This window comes from Sorghum bicolor, chromosome 8 (genome assembly GCF_000003195.3).
Source record: "Sorghum bicolor cultivar BTx623 chromosome 8, Sorghum_bicolor_NCBIv3, whole genome shotgun sequence".
Taxonomy (NCBI): domain Eukaryota; kingdom Viridiplantae; phylum Streptophyta; class Magnoliopsida; order Poales; family Poaceae; genus Sorghum; species Sorghum bicolor.
The window spans coordinates 59045411-59065378 of NC_012877.2; the positions used below are offsets into that span (position 1 = coordinate 59045411).

Here is a 19968-nt window from a genome sequence, read left to right on the forward strand (position 1 = left end):
CTAGAGTTCTTTCCACCCTTTATGTTCAAGTTGTTAGAAAGCTTATTTTATTATTTATTGTATATCCAAATATTCATGTTACAAGATCATAGATTAATGATCAAGCACTAGCAAGAACTACCCAAATGCATATCCAAATAGGTAACAAGGAATTCAGCTAACAAGCATCTATGATTTTGCTAAGGTCGTCAAGTGGACACATGCATATAATATATGTATTAAAAGTGTGTAGGTAACAAGGATAGTCCCAAGTTATACTTGCCTTGATCCAAGCTCTCCTGCCTGCTGCTGGTCGTCAAAAGCTTGGTCTTGCTCACCAACATACGGCTCACCGTCTATTCCCAAACATGGATCAACAACACGCAATCCAATGGAGACAATCATACACAAAGTAAACAAGCTATAATTAGAACATTACACCAACAGTGATAAAACAGAGATAAAAGTTTATCAAAATATTCTACGTAGCGCTACGATCACACAAACGTAAAGTTCACGAAAATTTAAATTAAAACGTAGAAGTTACGAATTTTCTAAGATTTCCTATAGAAGAATAAATAATTAAATGCTACTGCGAAATTAAAAAGTTTCAAAAAAGTGAAATAGTACTACTAACATGTAGAGCTCGTAAATACGAATCTAACAAAATTTGAATGGACAAAAACGGAGTTAAAATGAGTATTTTATGAGCAAAACAAATTCAGTGGCAAATCTGTAAATATCTGAAAACGTATTTTACTCAATCTGACAGGAATACGCTTTCGGAGTTGAAACACGCAAACCAAAGGATACGTCTTGGGCCACGGGTTCAAAAATAAAGAAGCGCAGGGGCTCTTTAGCAAAAACTACCCCGAAGGTGTATCTTCTAATCTGAGCCATTAATGTGCGAACGGACGGCTCAGGTTCCAACTTGAGGGGGCGCTGGCCGGCCGGTCACCGGAGCACTGTTCCGGCACGGTGGCGCCATGGCAGGGCCTCGCCGGAGCTCGAGAAGTCGCGCTACGAAGCGTCAAACTCAAAACCGAGACCAGGGAAACGAAGAGGAGATCGATGCGGGCTCACCTAGCCACTTATCGCGAGTTGGGGATGGCTTAGGGGGGACCTGCCGCGAGGGTGACGAGAAAGGAACCTCCTGCATTTTTTGGCGTGGATGAGCGAGCAGCGAAGCACGTTAGAGAGTACAAGGAAGGTCTCGACATCAACGTCACCTCCAACCGAAGCTCGGCACAACCTTGCCTCCTTCGACAATGCAGCCGACGCAAAGTTCCCTGGCGGCGGCGGTGATGCTCCTCGGTCGAGATCCAAACGGCGTCGAGGAGCAGCGGGGTCGGCCACAAAAGCGTATAGATGGAGGGAGGGTCCTAGGGGGTTCGCCAAGGGCTAAAAAGGGGCTCGGTTAACCGATTTGGCAAGGAAATCGCGGGAGAGACGGATTTGGCTCTCCCCCGATGGAATCCTGCTTGTTCACTGCGGAAGGATGAAGAGGGCGCTGCACAGCGGGTCCCTGGCGTCAGCGAGAGAGGGGCGGGGCCCGGTTGTCAGCCAAAGAGAGAAAGGGGAGGAGGGGCGCGCCTGCCAAGGGCAAACTGGGCCGCTCGACGGGCCGAGCGCAAGGGGGAGAGGGGTGCTGGGCCGCGGGGGAGGGAAACTAGGCCGAAGCCACTGGCCCAGGCCGAGAGCACGTAAGCTCTTTTCCTTTTCCTTTTTCTTCTTTATTTTCTAAAGCCTTTTTTTGAAAAGAGATATTAAATTCTTTTTGGAGATGAACAAAATACTCAGGGAACAAACAAACAAACAAGTCAATAAATAAATTAATTCCAGCATGAATGCACAAACAAGTTCCTAACCTTATGATAAATTTTAATTCCAACAAAGATTATTTATTTACTAGATTAAATGCTCACAAAAGGCTTAAATAAATCCAATTAAATCCTATTATTTATAAAAACAGATTTTTGGGTGTTACACACGGTGGCACTAAGTGGCACAGCACAGTTAAGTATGTCGTGCCGCGTAGTGCCGTGCCTGGCCGTGCCGTGCCTAGTCGTGCTAGTGCTAGTGCTAGTGCCGTGCCGGGCGGCCCGTTTGGCCAACTATACCTAAGTGCCATCACTGTTGCCGTCTAGAGTTTTATTGTAATTGAATCTAGAGCCACCATTTTCATATTTGATAATACTACGAGGTAGAGCGAGATTCCATTTTGGAGGTTATGGTGTGTTAGGTAGGTGCCGTGATGGCCAGTTGCGGTGACAACAATCGTGATGGCAGTATGGCGTGGATGGCGACCAAAATCTTTAAGAGGGTCTGTTTTTTATTTTTTTTATTTAGGCCTTGTTCAGTTCATAAAAAATTTTGATTTTGGCACTATAGTATTTTTGTTTGTAATTGACAAATTTTATTCCATCATGGACTAACTAAGGTCAAAATATTTGTCTCGTAAATTACAGGCAAAATATGCGATTAGATTTTGTTTTCATCTATATTTAATACTTCATGTTTACATCCAAAGATTTGATGTGACAGAAAATCATGAAAATTTGGAAAAGTTTGGTAACTAAACCAGACCTTAGAAGTAAATTGTTTGAAACTATTGGTGATGGAGTTGTCCCTTTTATATGGTTGCAAACCCAGACTTTTAGGATTAAAATCAGTACTAACGGAGCGGCACACGCGAGGACTAAGAACAAGATAAATGCAAGGCCAGGCCGGCCGTGCTAGACGACAATTGTTGCTGTTATCGTCATGCGGTCATCAAATACTAGTATAACTACAGACAACCAAAACTCAAAACCGTAAATAAGTGGGGACAAACCAACAGCTAGCGAGTAGCGACAGCCCAACACCCAGCACAGACATGTTTAATTAGACCAACTTGATGGACCTCCCAATAGTGTGAGCACAGCTGTCCCTTACGGCAGCACAAGTAAGGCCTTGTTTAGATCCAAATTTTTTTTGGATTTGACATTATAGCACTTCATTTTTATTTGACAAACATTGTCTAACTATAGAGTAATTAGGCTTAAAAAATTTATCTCACGCTTTGTATAAACTATAAATATGCACACTAACATGTTTAAATTTAAATAATTTAGATGATAATGTACAAACATCCATTCACTCCATACCCATATAGAAAGTCATTTTGGATAAGGTTTGGGTTAAGCATTGGGAATATAAATTATGAATAACTTTTAAGTTGTTAAGTTTAAAAATGTGAAAACTATATGAATAGATTTGTCTTAAAAATACTTTCGTAAAAAATATACATATACCACTTTTCGATAAATATTTTTAAAAAACAAGGAGTCAAAGTTAGGCTAGATACCGTGTCACTGTTCTAAACGACTTTCTTTATGGGGTATGGAGGAAGTACATGCTCTATGGTTATTTAAATAATTTTTAATAGAATATATTGATTATCTTTTAGATGTAGTTGAGAGGATATTTAATTTTCTTAGTAATGAGGTTAAAATTGGGTTACATAAATCATTTATTGTAATAGGAGAACATGGGTAATTAGATGCAAATTTAGGTCTACTTTAGATCATGTTTATTAGTGGCATATATGAGTAGTTTAAATATAGTCATGAGTTATCTTATATTGTTTTATGTAATAGCAGAGGTAGGTAACTATTTATAAAATAGAATAGGTCTAATAACTATTATTATCAATTGTGATTAGGTTACCAAATTGATGGCCAAATATTTTAGATTTTTGTGGAAAATTCTATGATCTATCTTTTATTTTTTCTATTGTCTCGTGAGTATGTGGAGGCTCCATTAAGGACCTTTTGTAAGCATTTCTAGTAATTATCTTTTTTTGTAGCATGACATGCATTTGGTTTAAACTTTAAACCTAATCACAAGATATATAAACTATTATTGCATCCCTTTTATTGACTTCATGAATCGTATAGTTTAGCTTTCGACTTTCAACCAAGTTATATAATTTGTTTAGCTATCGACTTTCAACCAAGTTATATAATTTTTTCCACATGTTAATTAGAAACTCTAGTGTTTTTTAAACTTTTTCACTAAAAGAGATTAGATCCTAGCTAGTAATATTATTTTCTGCATGTTAATTTTGTTGAAACTCAAATTGCTCTGAACTTGTTGAATTTGTTATATCACAAAATTATATGTGTGTAGTATTATTTTATATATCATAGAGTGCAAAAATTTAAATTATCAATATTGATAACATAATGTTTATGTTGAAATGTATAAAATTATTAAAAGCAACTTATGAAATTCCTTATTATGGAGTATTAATATAATTAAAAGGAAATTGCAGTGTTATTTTATTGTTATGTGGTTTGTTAGTTAAACATTTTTCATGCTTATAAGCTATTAAAATAATATTTATCCTAATTTATATATGTTTACTTAGTATACATGGTCAAACATAGCATTATCGTTATTTAATTTTATAGTTGTAGAATTTTGTAATTTAGAAATATATATGTCTCATATATACATGGTCAAACATAGCATTGTGATTATTTAATTCATAGTTCTAGATGTTTATAATTTAGAAATATATGTCTCATACTTTATGAATATTGCTTTTTTTGTAATATCATATATTAGTATTTATATATAGATTTAAGGGAGGTGGGTAATTTAGATGCAATGTGAGGAGATTATTGTGAATTATGTTTCATAATAATAAAATGGATAATTTAGATAAAAGATTTAGGGGTTATTTTGAATTATTTTTTATAATGATAAGTGTGGGTAATTTATATACAAACTTAGGGGGTTATTTTGAATTATCTTTCATAATGGTAGAAGTGGGTAATTTATATGCAAAATTAGGGGTTAATTTGAATGGCAGAGGTGGGTAATCATTTTTTAAATAAATTATAATAGATCCGACGGTTATTATGAGAGATGATGATTATGATGATTAGAGTCTACGAAATTAAAGGTTAGATGTTTCTGATTATTGTGAGAATCTTTTTCCTAACACGTCTGATGAGAGTTAACATGGTGTCTATACGTTGAGATCTCTAATTAGTTATAGTAAGATAAAATAGTGCGACTCTCAAAGCGAGCTGGTCAACTGTCAATCTGTCATATGGATCGGGTGCATGGCGCTCAAATGCCTCTTGGTGGCGATGATGAACGGCTCCACCGTCGCGTGCGTCAACAGCCTGTGTGGAGCTCCATGGATATGCATGCATCAGGTCATATATTAATTTTATTTTTTTTCAGGATGACTTGGCATGTATTTCATTAAGAAGTCAGACTGCCGAAAAATGTCTTACACGGCGCGATGGGAGAACCTAGAGCGCAGCACACGGACCACAAAGATAATGGTTTAGAACAACAAACACAAAAAAAAAACACGAAAGGGAGAGGGCCCTACGCCACAACCTAACCAACTCGACCTACAAAGAAAAATACAACGCAAAAGACTGCTAGTAGAGGAGATGAAGTCGTGGTGGCAAAGTATCCACCAAGAAGAGATAAAAGGCGGCAAAGCATCCACCAAGGCCAACGCGACAAAGTATCCACGGGCAGGGGACATCATGCGCACGGCGGAACCCAAGTGACAACTACAGCAATGTATTCGATAGGGCCAACGCGGCAAAGCATCCGCGGCCAGGGGGCATCATGCGTACGGCGGAACCCAAGCGACAACGGCGGCAAAGCATCCACCAGAGCTAACGCGGCAAAGCATCCGCGCGAAGGGGGCATCACGCGCACGGCGGAGCCCAAATGTCGACTATGGTAACACTAGACATCCGAACAAGGAAGTCCAAAGCAAAGAAAGATCTAAAGCACATGCGGGCACAACATAGGTTGCAACAACTCTGCAAGAGGAACGACTGTGGTGACGAGCAAAAGGCACACAGGCACAGACAAGGAGCGACTCCAACGATAGTGGCAGGAGATGCGCTGTACTAGTGCTCCAGTGAAGCCTTTAGAAGGACCTGGACATCCGCAGATGCCAACAAAACTGGTGGAAGCACACGGTAGGTCTCTCGACCTCAGCCTACCCCAACAGATTGTAGCTTTGACGATGCCTCTAGCAAGGAAGATGGTGCAGGCTACGCCACCGCCGCCGGCCCAAGCAAACCGGGCTAGGTTTTCACCCAGCTGTTACACGACCTCCGGAGTAGGCCACCCGCAGTGGCGACACCGACTAACACCACCAGCACGAGCACCAAAACAGCAGCAACCTCGACACCAACACCACAAGAAGGCCACCGGATGTCGTCGACCCCGGCCATCAGCGCATGGTGAGCCGCCCACACTACTACAAAAAAATCTTTTGCGAGGTGTTTTGGAATAGGCCTTGGAGGCGAGCAACAATTCAAACCGCCTCGGTTAATGCCTAGGATTAACCGAGGCGGTCTTTTTTATTAACCGAGGCGGTTACAAATAACCGTCTTGCAAAATTGATTAACCGAGGCGGGCATATTAAGTTAACCGCCTCCAAAAATCATCTATTTTCTGTGGCGGTTGGCTAAAGATGTCCGCCTATAGAAAATAATTTCTGGAGGCAGGCACACTATAATGCCCGCGTCCAAAAAGGCCAAGGCCCAACAGGCCCAAACAAGTGCAATACACATCTTATAATATAAATATAAGAGAATTAGGGTTCACTCTACTATCTTTATCAGACACCGAGCAACACCGTTCCCTTCCCTCTCCTTCGACACACCGAGCCCCAACGCCGCCCCTCCCTTTCTCTCCCTTCGAGACCTCCCTCTCCCTCTCCTCGTGAGCCCAACACCGCCCTCCCTTCCTCTCACTCCGAGACCTCCCTCTCCCTCTCCTCATGAGGACCAAGCCCCAGCGCTGCCCCTCCCTGACCCTTCCTCTCCTTTCGAGTCCTCCCTCTCCCTCTCCTCCCGAGGATGCCCGGTGGCGAGCTCCCTCCCACGACATGTCTCCACCACCACCATGGCGTGCGGCCAGATCTGATCGCGGCACAACCGGGGAGGCCAGATCCGGTGCGCACTCCTCTCTTCTCCACCATGGCGGCCAAAGAGGGGACATGTGGCGGTGGGTCACTGGATCTAGCGGCAAGCGGTTGGATCGGGCGACTGACGGCCTGATCTACTGGCTGTGCGTGCTCTAGGCTCCTTCCTCTTCCCCAATGGCACTGGAAAGGCAGCTGGAGCTGGGGCGACGGACCGACAGTGGCAGCACGAGGTCTAGATCCGTGCGGCCCAGATCTAGACCCGTGTGGGCTTTTTTTTTTAATCCATTAACGAAGGCGGGCAAAAAAACCGCCTCCTTTAATCCTCCATTTACCATGGCTGCTCAAGGACCGCACTGCCACTTGACGTCCCGAGTTGTGCGCCAGCCTGCTGGTAGTAGTAGGTGGATCCGCGAAGGTGGGCGCCGATCCAGCCCTCGTTAGCTGCTCCCCAAGCCGGCCATGACAGCAGCTGGGGCACACCTAGGCCGTTCACCGCACACTGGCCACTGCACCAGATCCGAGGCAGGGCGTGCCAGATCCGATCGAAGGAGGCCCGGATCTGACTCGGGTTGTGCCGCCGGCAATGAACACCGGCCATCCTCTCGGAGCAAGAGGAGGAGAGAGAGAGGGAGAGGAAGAGGGAAGGGGAAGGTGCTGCGGGGTGCTAAAACGGACGCCACAGCTGGCCGCCGCCGTTGCTAGCTGAAGAGCAACGGCGGCAGCCAGGGGAGGACACCGGCGATGGTGGTGACTGAGGTGGGAGAGTCGCCACCCATGTCGCCTTGTACGGAGAGCAACGCTGGGGATTTTCACTCTCGTCATATATTAATTATATCAATTGATGCATGCATGCATCAAGAACGAATCATGCATGGATACATAATGCATGCTTACTGACTCACCAGTGGCTGATGAGCTGATGGTAGCCTGAGTCATTGACGGAGACATGAGCTTTGGCAAGCAACCACAGTTGCCCATCGGTGGTCCCTTGGCTGGCAGGGAGGAAGACCCTACTGATCTCGCCGTCGTCACTGGGGCTGGGCAGGCTGAGCTCTATGGCAAGAGGCTTGAGGGTGCCGTCGTCCTTGAGGAAGAGCAGCGTGCGTGAGGCGTAGACGCACACCCCTTGTTGCCTGTTGATGCGCTCGAGGTACGGCATCAGGTAGTCATGGTGGTCAAGAATATACAGCCTCTTCTCATCTAATGCCTGCATATATATTAGATATATATACAACCTGATCAGTTGTGAACTTCTGATGATCCTAATAATGGTAGAATTCACCGAGGAGGCACGTAGAACTGAACTACTTGTGCACTGCAAGTTCGTACCTTTGCGACTGTTCGTCCTTCAAGTTGCTTCTCGATATGCGCAGCGGTAATGGAGCTCTGCTTGCCTCCTCTGCTCACCGGCGGGAACACCTCTAATCTCTTGATCACCACTGGGTTGAGCCCCGCGAGCATCTCCCTCGCGAATTCCTCGTCGCTACGCCATGCCTCTGCCTCACCTGCACTCACCACCAGCCATCAAATGAAACAAGCTAGTTAGGCCTTGTTTAGTTCTCAAAAGTTTTCAAGATCACATCGAATTTTTGGACATATATATGCATGTGGAGCATTAAATATAAATAAAAAATAACTAATTACACAGTTTATCTATAATTTGCGAGATGAATCTTTTAAGCTAAGTTAGTCCATATGGTTGATTAGTTGGACAATAATTATCTAATACAAAATGAAAGTGAAAAATTTCGCGAATTAAACGAGGTCTTAATCCAAGGAATTTTTCTGTGCATGTCAGAGCAGAGAGCTGCAGAGCTCTTTACCCTCGATGACTTGTGGGATGGGGAACATGACGGGCGTCTCCTTGACCATCTTGGACACCTGCATGTAGGTCTTGCGCGACGGCAGCGACGCCTTGAGCCTGTCCATCACCTGCGCATCCACGGCCACCGGCTGCCGGGGTGATCTCCTGCTGTACAGGTCGCCCCTGAGCTGCTGGAACGACCTGAAGCTGTTGACCAAGTTGGCCCGGAGCAGCGCCTTGGACTCCGGGACGACGAAGTGCGTCACGGCCTGCACCGCCAGCGTCAGCACCTCTGCAAGCTTGGTGGGGCTGAACCGCTCGTCCGGCGGGACGTAGAAGTCGAGGTTGATCATCCGCTTGCTCCGCGTCTCCGTCACGCCGTCTTCGTCAATCAAATCAAATCCATTATCAAATTTAGCTGAAGAAATCAAAATCAAAATCAAAATCAAATCTGTGGTACGCGGTGGTGTTTGATTGATGCCTGTCTTGAAGAGAGGGCGGCCGGTGCGGCAGCGGCGCGGGTAAGGGTGCACGGCGGTGCCGCCGAGCACCGGCCTGGCGTGGTCCTTGTCCTTCTTGTCGGGGTCGCCCAGGTCGTTGTAGTAGTCGTAGTCGTAGACGCGCTCCCAGTCCCTGCGCTCGCCGCGGCCGTTGCCACGGAGGCTCCGCAGCTCCATGTCGCGCAGCAGACGAAGGGCATCGGGCGTCTTGTCAGGCAGGTAGCTCTGTTCGATCGTTTGCCATTGCCATTGCCATGCCCATGTCATGAAGAAAGTCGATCGATTAATTAGGGTAGATGATGCATGATTAATTTGGTAGCGCTGCTGACCGTGTTCATGAAGAAGACGCGATCGGCGTTGGTTTTCTTGTAGGGGTAGACCCAGGAGTTGCACTCGAAGTGGATGCTCCGACCGTCCTCGGGCAGGTCGAGCTGCACGTACCGGAGGAAGATCTGGTCGTTCCGGAGCCCGTTCTTGACGACGACGGCACCCGGCGTGCCGAAATCGGCGTCCACGAAGAAGGTCACCTGGTACGTCATGGTGTTCGTCTTCCCGGCGCCGTGCCTCGTCTTCTTGCCGCCCCTAAGCGGCGCCTCCGCGCTCAGGTACCCCATCCCCGTGTCTGCAATCGCAATCGAAATTATATATATTGTATGCACGCAGAGTTTAATCAATCGAAATTAATTCAAGACGACAAGCAAGCAAGATCGAGTGGGTGCACTGTGATCCAGCCGCGTGCTGCTGAAGAGGCGGAGCATGGTGGTCTTGCCCGGCAACGACAGGCCAAAGTGGCAAGACACGACCACCGTGCCATTGATGGCGATGAAGTCCTCCCGCGCAAGAGCCGGCGGGCTCTGGTCACACAGGTTAGAACAGGAGGCTATTTGCATTATTGGCCGATGGATCGTTGGAGCACCAGCAACGTAGGACTAGCTAGCTAGGTCTAACACCTGACCCTGCAGGTCCAAGCTGCTAAGTGCTAGCTAGCTCTCCTGATCCCTGTTGCAAACAAGAAGCTAACCCAATGCAAGCGCTTACATATGCAAGCATGCATGGGGACTATATTCTTGGAGTCCATCGGCGTGCTACCATCATCCATCTCTATTCTGGATAGAGCTGCAGGAGCAAGAAAAGCTAAAGGAAACAGGATATATAGGAGAATGTGTGCCAGCCTAATAGCTTTGGCCTCACTCCCTTCTTTTGTGCATCTGATCTGATGCCATCTCCTACTTTACTTTTCTTTCATGAGAGGGAAGCATATCACTATCGGATTCCGGCTCTTTGCCGAGTGCCAGGTGTTTTACCGAGTGTTTTTTTGCACTCGGTAAAGAGCTTCTTTGCCAAGTGTTTTTCACACTCGGCAAACAATTTATTCAAAGCATATTTTGAAGCAGTAAACTAATTTAAATGAAAAGGTTTTCTACTACAAAGTTGTATAACTCCTTAAGATCTATAACTTTTATTTTGATCATTTCTTTATTCGACAAAGCGATAGTAACATTGTTCACATAAGTTTCACGAAACTACAAGAGAGATATATAAGATTTATGATCAATGTTAGAACCACCATGATGGATAAATAAATAACCAAACAACCAAAATAAACTTTATAGATCTCAAAATGTTATGAAACTTTGTAGTTGACAACGTTTTCATTTGAGTTCATCTTATCATACAAAACAATGTTTGAGTTTCAAAATTTTTAAATTTGATTTTTTCAAATAATCTTGGATGCAGGGTCAAACTAAACAAAAAATATACATCTCGAAAAGTTATGAAACTTTTTGGTTGATTTTTTTCATTTCAGTTTATCTTGTCATGCAAAACTATGTTTGAATTTTAAAATTTTAAAATTCAAAATTTTCAAACGACCTCAGATGGAAAAACAACCTAAATGAGAATTATAGATCTCAAAAAGTTATAAAACTTTGTAGTGACAATTGTTTCATTTGAAATTATCTTGCCATACAAAACTATGTTTTAATTTCTCAAATTTGAAATTTAAATTTTGTAAAAAGACCTTGAATGGAGAAACTTCTTAAATAAAAATTGTAGATGTCAAAAAGTTATAAAACTTTGTAGTTAATAACTTTTTGATTTGAATTTGTTGAGAGCCTCAAACAATCAATTTACACTTGCTTTGGTATAATATGTGGTGAAAAAAACGGAATATAGACACAAGTGATAATGTGGTGTCATAATGTGGTGCAATGGTTAGAGGAGGAGGTATGCAAGAGGGAGGTCTTCCCAAATTAAAAAATTCCTTTTTTTGGCTTTTTCGATTCAAAATATGTTGACCGTTTATTTTGCCAAGTGTAAAACCGGCACTCGGCAATGCTCGACAAATAACACTCGGCAAAGACGGCTTTGCCGACAACTTTTTTGTCGAGCGAAGCCTTTGCTGAATGCAATATGGGTCGTGGCATTCGGCATTCGGCAAAGGCGGTGAATCTACTTTTCTATGACGATTTTGTTAATGGCAGATACGAAATTGTCATATAATAAGATCGCTTTCTATAATAAAAATTTAGGTTTCGTCATAGATAAGCTGCAACCCTCCACTTCTATGAAGAAATCAGGTATCGTCACAAAAACCGTCATAGAAGAGCACAGGTTTTCGTCACAAATCGCTCACGCAACTCATTTGTGATGATCTGCTTTAGAACTATGACGAATAGGGTTGTGAAGCTTTCTTGGCCCCACAAGTCAACCCAGCTATCCAGAACACTCATCCACTCACTCGCACTTCCACTCATCATTCGACTTCTACCGAACTCTAAGCATTTAGAGATATCGACCTATCCATACTAGCAGGGTAAAACTAAGGATGGATACCTATAAATCATTAAGGTAATCATGCAACAACGCTTATCATCCAACTCCTAATTAACTATTGCACATCTCGCAAGACTTAAAGCGTAGTAAAGATTTATAAAAGCTATAGAATTGTGATATGCATTGAGGCTTGCTTGTGTTGCAGAGAAGGTTAACTTTCCGCGGAGGGATCCAGTAGATACCAACACCTCTAGTGGATGGACCTACTCCAAGACTTGATCAACACGAGTCTTGTTACTCTCGTATGCACTACACATAAAAAATGATGCTTGGCTTAACATGATAGAATGCATGCCATGATGCATGATGAAGGTCATATAAGTGCATAACAAAACTTAACAAACTTAGGTTGAGTACAACTTTCCTTCACGGTACAACTAGGGTTATGCTTCACAAAGCATTTTAATTATATTAACCACAAGTTGGATAGTTGTTCATCATTAAAGAACTACATTTAATCATGGATTAACAAGATTAACATACATTTTAACTCATGATCATAATAAGAAACTACTTTCTAAGGCATATTACTTTATTATATAAACAAGTTGATTTATGTGAATATTAAGATAGCCACACTTATGATATAACACTAGTTAAGCATGGCAAAAGACTTAACATCACCCAAGATTACAAATAAGATAAGCAAGGATCATTACATGGCATAATCATATACATCCTCTAATCAAGAATTTGAACAAACTATTTTATTTATTACTTAGCAAATTAAACATAACCATAATATGAACAACACTAAGTTTGCCAAGGAACAACAAAAGAAGGCTTAGTGTTCCAAGGTCTACAAACAATGTTCAAATACACCAAAGTCATACAAGCATTTATATAAATCATTTTGGTATTTATTTAATTAATAAAAGGCATATTAGACACACCTAAATTGTTTAACCAAGCTATACATGTCAAAACATTACCGAAGCTTTTGTGAAGCCAGGTATTAATATGTAAAGCATTCACATAAATTTTCATGACCATGGGATTGATATTTTTATTTATAAAAATCATGCAAGGTTTATTTATTAACTAAAAGAGGGATTTTTAGAACATAACAAAAGTGCTCGAATTTACAAAGCATTCACAAAAAGTTTCATAATTTTAGGAGCCATAATTAATTAGTTTGGAATTTACAAACATCAACACATTTGAGCATTTTCTAAAAAGAATAAAACACTAAAAACCTTTTACACCTAGCCCCAGCCACTCACTCCCACTGACACATGTGACCGGGTCACTCCAACAGTACCCTGTGTTGACTGCAGCGGTGTTGGCTTCGGCCAGCGGGTACTCACCGCCGGTGAGGTTGTCGGCGACGAGGTCAACGCCAGCAGACTCGCCTTGCCCATGTGCACACACTGGCACCACCCCTTGACCCTCTAGCGCACTGCAACAATAACCCCGACGACAAACTCCGACGGCATGGCGGTGTGAACCGGTGGGCACAGTGGTGTCTCGGCTGCTCCGACATGCATGCATCTGATTAAAACAAGGAGCCGATTGCGATTAGGACATCAAGGTGAACCCAAATCAAAAGATAGGAGGAAGAGAGAGCAGCTCAAGTGGCTCAAGTGACATAGCCACTGTGGAGGAATGCGTGGCGGTGCTCCAGACGGCGAGGAAGAAGATGATGACTCCTATCCAACTCCGACAGAGTGGAACGGTGCCAACGACTTTAGCAGATGCGCAAGGACCGTGCAGAGCTATATGCACGATTAATTAGATGGAGGTGGATCTAGGTGGGTGAATTGCGCCGGTGAGCGAGAGACAGCCATGGCGGCGCTGCCACGACGGAAAATGTGCACACGGTCCACTGTGGCAGCAAGAGGCGAGGTGATCAGGCTCGGGTGCTGTGCAAGAGCAAGGCAAAGACATGGACGAGAGTAATTGGATGGAGAACGAGTGAGCACGATGAATTTGACCGGCATGTCAAGTTCATCGGCGACGAGCAGAGAGGGGAGAAAGAGGATAGGAGCCGGTGTTGAGCACTTAAGAAGGTGAAGTTGGGTTCTCCATCTGCGTGCCATCGTGCACGGACACATCGTTGGAGGGCGACGGCTCGAGGTTTTCTTTTTCGGTAGAAAATTTATTTCGGCAGCTGACGATAAATAAAAAATTTCAGAAATTTTGAATGAAATTTAAATAATTCAAATTGATTTTTTAAAAAAATTGGCATCATTTTACTAGAAAAACTTTGTAATCTACCATTCATCACAAATTTATATAATATTAACGAAATAACACAATATATCATTGCGGTAGTACAACGGGCTAACGGTGGGCGAGCTGCATATGCTAGTGTCACGGAATATGTGAGTGAGAAAATTAAATAATTTTGAAGAAATTTATGGCTTTGACAAGACTAGAAGATATGGTGGGTCATTTTATTGTTGTTTGAAGTAATTTTGAAGCGAAACATGAATTTAACCGAAACATTTGACCGATATTAAAAAAAATTCGGACCGCACCGAAAAATGCGAAATTTAGGAAATTTCAGTGAAATTTCGCCGAAAAAGAAAACCCTCCCGATGGCAAGCATTCAGGGGAGCTGCTGCCCGACGAGCACTATTCATGCTGACAGTTCCTCTTCTTGCCCCTTTTTCTCCAAATTCCAAATAGAAACTTTGGAAACTCCATTAAAAGCACCGGATCAACTCAAAGAGATCTCCAACTTTGCTTACAGGATCTGCCCCAAAAGATCAAAGGTTTGAGAGACTTTGAATTTTGTAGATAGGTACTTGAAACTGAAAACTGAATTCAGTTTTCAGAGTTTTGAAAATAGTTTCAACTAAGTATCTTTGGAGAATTAACTACAGCTAAGCATGGATTAAACATCACAACCACTTGCTTGGTGACATAGTAGAAACATATAAGCAACAGAACAAAGTTTGGACAAATTTTATTCATGAAAATTGATTTGAAAATTCACCAAATATTGAACTTGTTAACTGTCCCTAGGGACAGGCAGAAGTGACCGAGTCTAAGAAACAATTATTGAATTCAATCTTTGAGCAATTAATTTCTGATTAAGTATGTATAAAACTTAACGCCCAACTGTATAGTGACATAGTATAAATATTATACCAATAAATAGAACAAAAGATGAATATATTGTATTTGTGAAAATTCATTCAATAAATCCCCGAAAATTGAACTTAATTGCTGTTTTAAGGACAGCCAAAAATGCTAAGTGAGGGAAACAACACTCAAGTTCAATTCTTGAAGCTCAAGTTTAACATGTTTGATTCAAAAACATCATCAAATTTGTACTCCATAGGAAAACACACACTTTATACCACAAAATCTATTTTAACAAAATTTTACTTATTTAAGTCAATTCACATATAAAAATTCACAAAGAACCTTAAACATTAGCATTGGTAACATTCTATATATCATATAGAGCATCACAGAAACAATATTTTCATGCCATTAAACTTGCAATGCATAACTGACATGATTCTTGATGCTTATGTTTGATGATGCTCATGATTAAGATTTCAGTTGCTTTTAACACTGGGATGTTACACCACCATACAAAGCGGCACCGCAGCTCTCATGACATTGTGCTAGCCTTAGACCTGTGCTTTGTCGTAGGGCAGACGAGGGGATTTTTTCAACACGCAAATAAACTATGCCTCCACGGCCAACAAATCTGCCCCTGAGGGAGTTCAAACTCTGACCGGCAGGCTTGCTATGGGAAATAAGTAACCGGCCACGGTACAAGACGATCACACATGATGACAACCATAACAAGCATGGCATTACCGTCAGAAACATAATTTGCCTCGTAAAAACATGTACAGTAAATTAATCAAACTTCATGCAACAAAAAATGGTGTGCACTGTTCAAGCGTTATTATTTAACATATAGAAATCTTAAGCATGCATGGAAACTCCCCTCAAACTTTTTTTCAAGAATGTGCAAATGACGTGTTTCATTAAGAAGTTAGAAGGTTTACACGCCCAACGTCACATCATGGCGAGGTGCCATGAGTGAAGGGGTTGAACACGAACACAAGACACCGCTGGGCGGTGGAACACACGCTGTTGTAACTAACTAAGAAACTGAAAGTGTGACCTAAGAGCTTCCGGCGTTGGGGAAACCCGTGCTCAAGACGCCTACATCGCCAACGACCTAGCATTCTATAATAGTGATGGCATGCATGCAATGGATTTGTAAAGTCCATCCATGGTTTTAGGAAGCCTACTTGCATATATTACCGGAAGAAGAAGTTGATTAAGTGAATTTTCTTAACTATCTAATTGCATTATCCTCTTTGTAATCAGTGTCTAAGATTTGATTCATATCATACTTGTTTAGAGGTAAAAGGAGCCCACCCACACGGACAGAAGCTGCATTAATTTACATGGCAACTATCACTACTGCAGAAAGAATAACTGTGGCTCCGTGGCGGGCATTTTCCCTTTTCCATAGCGGGCAAACGCGTCCGCCACGGCCATAAGGCCACGGTAAATCGTGGCCACTTCCGTGGCGGGCGCTGCTGACCGCTGCGGTTAATCTATTAACCGCAGCGGGCAACGTAAAGAGCCCGCTACGGTTAATTCCCATTTACCGCAGCGGGCCCTTTACGTTACCCGCTACGGTTAATAGATTAACCGCAGCGGGCGTTTAATGTTGCCCGCTACGGATACTGCTATTACCCGTAGCGGTCGTTTTATGTTGCCCGCCACGGTTAAGTGCTTTTTTAAAAAACACACTGCAGAACCATTGCTGCATATGAATTTAAACAATTTACAAATTCCAGAATCTAGATTTCATTTCAGAAACAGAAGATATATATATAGACACACATATGCCTGAAAGTTCAATATATAAGACACAACATAATATATAAATCCACTTAGTTGTTCTCATCATCCACATATACACATATGAAACCCACGAATCCGCTACACATCACAATTCTACTGCGTGGGTGTAATCCGTCGGCCGTAGCATAGTGTTCCATCTCCTAAGCTTCTCGAACTCTGGTCGAACTGCCAATTCACCTTCATTGTTGAAGAATGGTTCGCCTTCGAGCACGCATTTCTCTAGGATGAACTTACAGATGTCCGCCTTGATTTGCTTAAAAGCTTGGCGTTCATTCTTCATCGTCTCTCCACGATTCTTCACTACTTCTTTGAGCTTCTTCCAGCTGTTGGTGTACTCCTTGCTTTCCCTTAGGTTCTCGCAGGTGTATAAGCCACATGCCTTTGATCCCAAGGGTTGTTTGGCGCACTGCACGATCGATACAAAAGCATTAGAACACATATATACGAAAAGCATAATTGAACTACCTTTGAAATATACTTACGGGGAAATCGCGTCGGATTTTGAGGTGGTGCTTATGCCTCTTTTTGAATTTCTCTGTTCTCCGATCCCAGCATTGCGGATCCTTGAGATATGCACTATAAGCGCTGCACGAAGTGTATTAGTTAGCGTCAATTTGAATACGATAACCGTAAAGGATCAAGAAGCTCGGTCGCTTACTTTTTTCAAGCAGTCTTCGAAGGCCTTGTACCCCTTTTTGTTCGGTACCTGTAACGAGTCAAATATAACAGCCCGACCATCTTGAGGATAGACGAGGAAGGCAACCCAGTGGCCGCCGGCTAGGTCATTTACACCATTGAAACAAGTATAGGTTATGTCAATGAGAAGGCATGACCCACTTTTGCTCTACATGGATATTTTCGACTTACCCAAAGTGGTAGGCAGCCATAATACAATGCGGCCCATCCGGGTTGAGCTTCTTCATTACCTCAAAGATGTACCTTGACAATTTCTTCTTCTCCTCTTTCATGTTTTCTTCGTACTTCTTTTTCCTCTGCCGCACGGTCAACTCTGGGTCCGTTATCTGGAAACCCTTGATCACTCTCTCAGCAATATGCATTGGAGAGAGGTATAGGATAGGATGGTGCCTTTTGTTGCTAATAGTGACCGTCAACCTGCACGGACAAGCCATTGTGTCCTAAAAATCATATAGTTCTCCAATACAAATGTAGAGATTGGTCTATGAAGGTCGCAATCATCACTTACAGAGAGAATAAGGTGATTTGGACGATGTCAAGGTCTTCTTCCCGTAATAGATTGTACATGTCCTCGAAGTCCACAGGCAGCTGAATATCGGCACCGGGCAAGTGGAACAACTCCGAGGGAATCTTGACGGTGAAACCTGTCATCCCGGCTTTTGCCGCTTCCATATACCACAGGTGGAACTTCCTTGTATCCCACTTTTCATCGTCGATGAGCTGGGCCTTAGGTAGCATGAACTTTCCAAGCTCATAGTGGCCAGGCTGCTTCGGTCCTGAGATAAGCATGGTCAGCATAAGATACCTTCGCCTTTGACACAGATGGGAAGGTAGGTTGTAGACGGTGAGTACAACCGGCCAGGTGCTGTGCGAGCTGCTAAGCTCACCAAAAGGGTTCATCCCGTCAGTACTCAACGCGAGCCGAATGTTCCTAGGATCCTTACCAAATTCCGGGTATTCCTTGTCAAAATCTTTCCACTATTGGCCATCGGATGGGTGCCGCAGCATGCCATCATCCTTCTTGCGGTCAGCTGATGCATGCCAGGACATGAGCTTGGCATCCTCTGGGTTCTCGAATAGTGCACGCAAGCGGTCGGTCACAAGCAGGTACCACAACGATAGTGCTGGACTTTTCCTCCGCGTGTAACCGTCTTCTTCCTCATCCTGCTGAGACGAGATGCGATTGGCTGCGGCACTACTATTCTTGGCCCCCTTCTTCCTCTTCGGACCACCCCGCAAGGCCACATTGTCGTCTTCGTCCACACGACATCCGGCATTCCTCTTGTAGCAACTGGCGCCGCAGTGCGGACAGCTCGTCATATTCTCATACTCCTTGCCTCGATACAGGATGCAGTGGTTGGGGCAGGCATCAAACTTTCTAAGTTTCATCGCAACTAGACGAATCAACTTCTTCGCACGATAGGTATTTGCGGGGACCTTGTTACCCGTCGGGTACGTGGTAGGAAGGTAACTTAACAGCTCATTGAAGCTAGTATCAGACCAGCCATGCCGGGCCTTCATCATCAACATGTGCAGGTTGAACCGGAGCACAGTACACTCCTTTGGACAATTACCGTCATCCTTGTACAGTGGATCAAGTGCAGCCTGCTTCATCTCCCTAAAATTTTCCAACCACTTCGGGGAGCCATACACAACGTCGTCTTCATCGATGTGGCTAACTAAACCCTCGATCACCTCGATATCCTCCGGTTCCTGCACGGTAGCCGCCTCGCCATCTACAACACCATCTGCCATCACCCCGAGTATATCCTCCACCGTGTAATCACGAGCACTGTCATTGTTGCCACAGGTTGGCCCTGCAGTCGTTGGAGATGAGATGGGCGCTCTAGGTTCTTGGTTCATGGTCGTCGATGTCGAGCTCAAACCAGATGCATCGCCACTGGGGTCCACTCTTTCACCGTGATGAGTCCAGACTGTGTAACCCTCTATGAAACCATACCGTCATTCGTGAAGGCTGTCAGGTTCTTGCAGTGAGAACATGGACATATGGTTGTCGTCCGCTTCGATCTCTCACGGTGAGCTTTCGCCACGGCAATAAACTTCCTCACTTCGACAAGGTACCGCGGGTCAAGCACCCGATTCATCCCATACATCCATTCCGACCTATCCATCTCGTGCCTGCGAACCGTTACACATCGAACAAAGAAGGTTTCATATGCATCCATTAAGAATCTAGACAAAAAACATAGCTTTCTCTATCCTCTATGAAACTAGATCTAGATCTACCTATATATAGACATAAAGGGAAGCTCAAAAGTGAGAGAAAGAGGAGGGAAAGAGGGGAGGGAGTTCCTATGTACCTCTTATGATGTCCTGCTCCACCAAAT

At 43.5% G+C, this 19968-nt stretch overlaps 1 protein-coding gene across 2 annotated transcripts; it reads right to left on the reverse strand.

Annotated features, from left to right (window-relative positions):
* On the reverse strand, positions 276–10337 carry LOC8076652 (probable linoleate 9S-lipoxygenase 5). 2 transcript variants are annotated; one of them, XM_021446517.1, is made up of 6 exons: positions 9963–10337; positions 9571–9863; positions 8761–9466; positions 8267–8442; positions 7840–8144; positions 276–335 (listed from the first exon to the last, which is right to left on the reverse strand). In XM_021446517.1, coding segments are annotated over exons 1-6 (1650 nt in total). In that variant the 5' UTR covers positions 10132–10337; the 3' UTR covers positions 276–334. The 2 variants fall into 2 exon arrangements, with proteins under 2 accessions (XP_021302192.1, XP_021302191.1); XM_021446516.1 differs by lacking the exon at positions 276–335 and adding an exon at positions 4948–5156.

What these genes read in the sequence shown, in the direction of transcription:
- LOC8076652 (XM_021446516.1), bottom strand. Translation starts at nt 10,131, where the DNA reads ATGCAAATAGCCTCCTGTTCTAACCTGTGTGACCAGAGCCCGCCGGCT. An exon ending in CAGCACGCGGCTGGATCACA is followed by an intron (nt 9,864 to 9,962) that starts GTGCACCCACTC and finishes TTGCGATTGCAG; the next exon opens with ACACGGGGATGGGGTACCTG. An exon ending in AAGGACGAACAGTCGCAAAG is followed by an intron (nt 8,145 to 8,266) that starts GTACGAACTTGC and finishes ATATATATGCAG; the next exon opens with GCATTAGATGAGAAGAGGCT.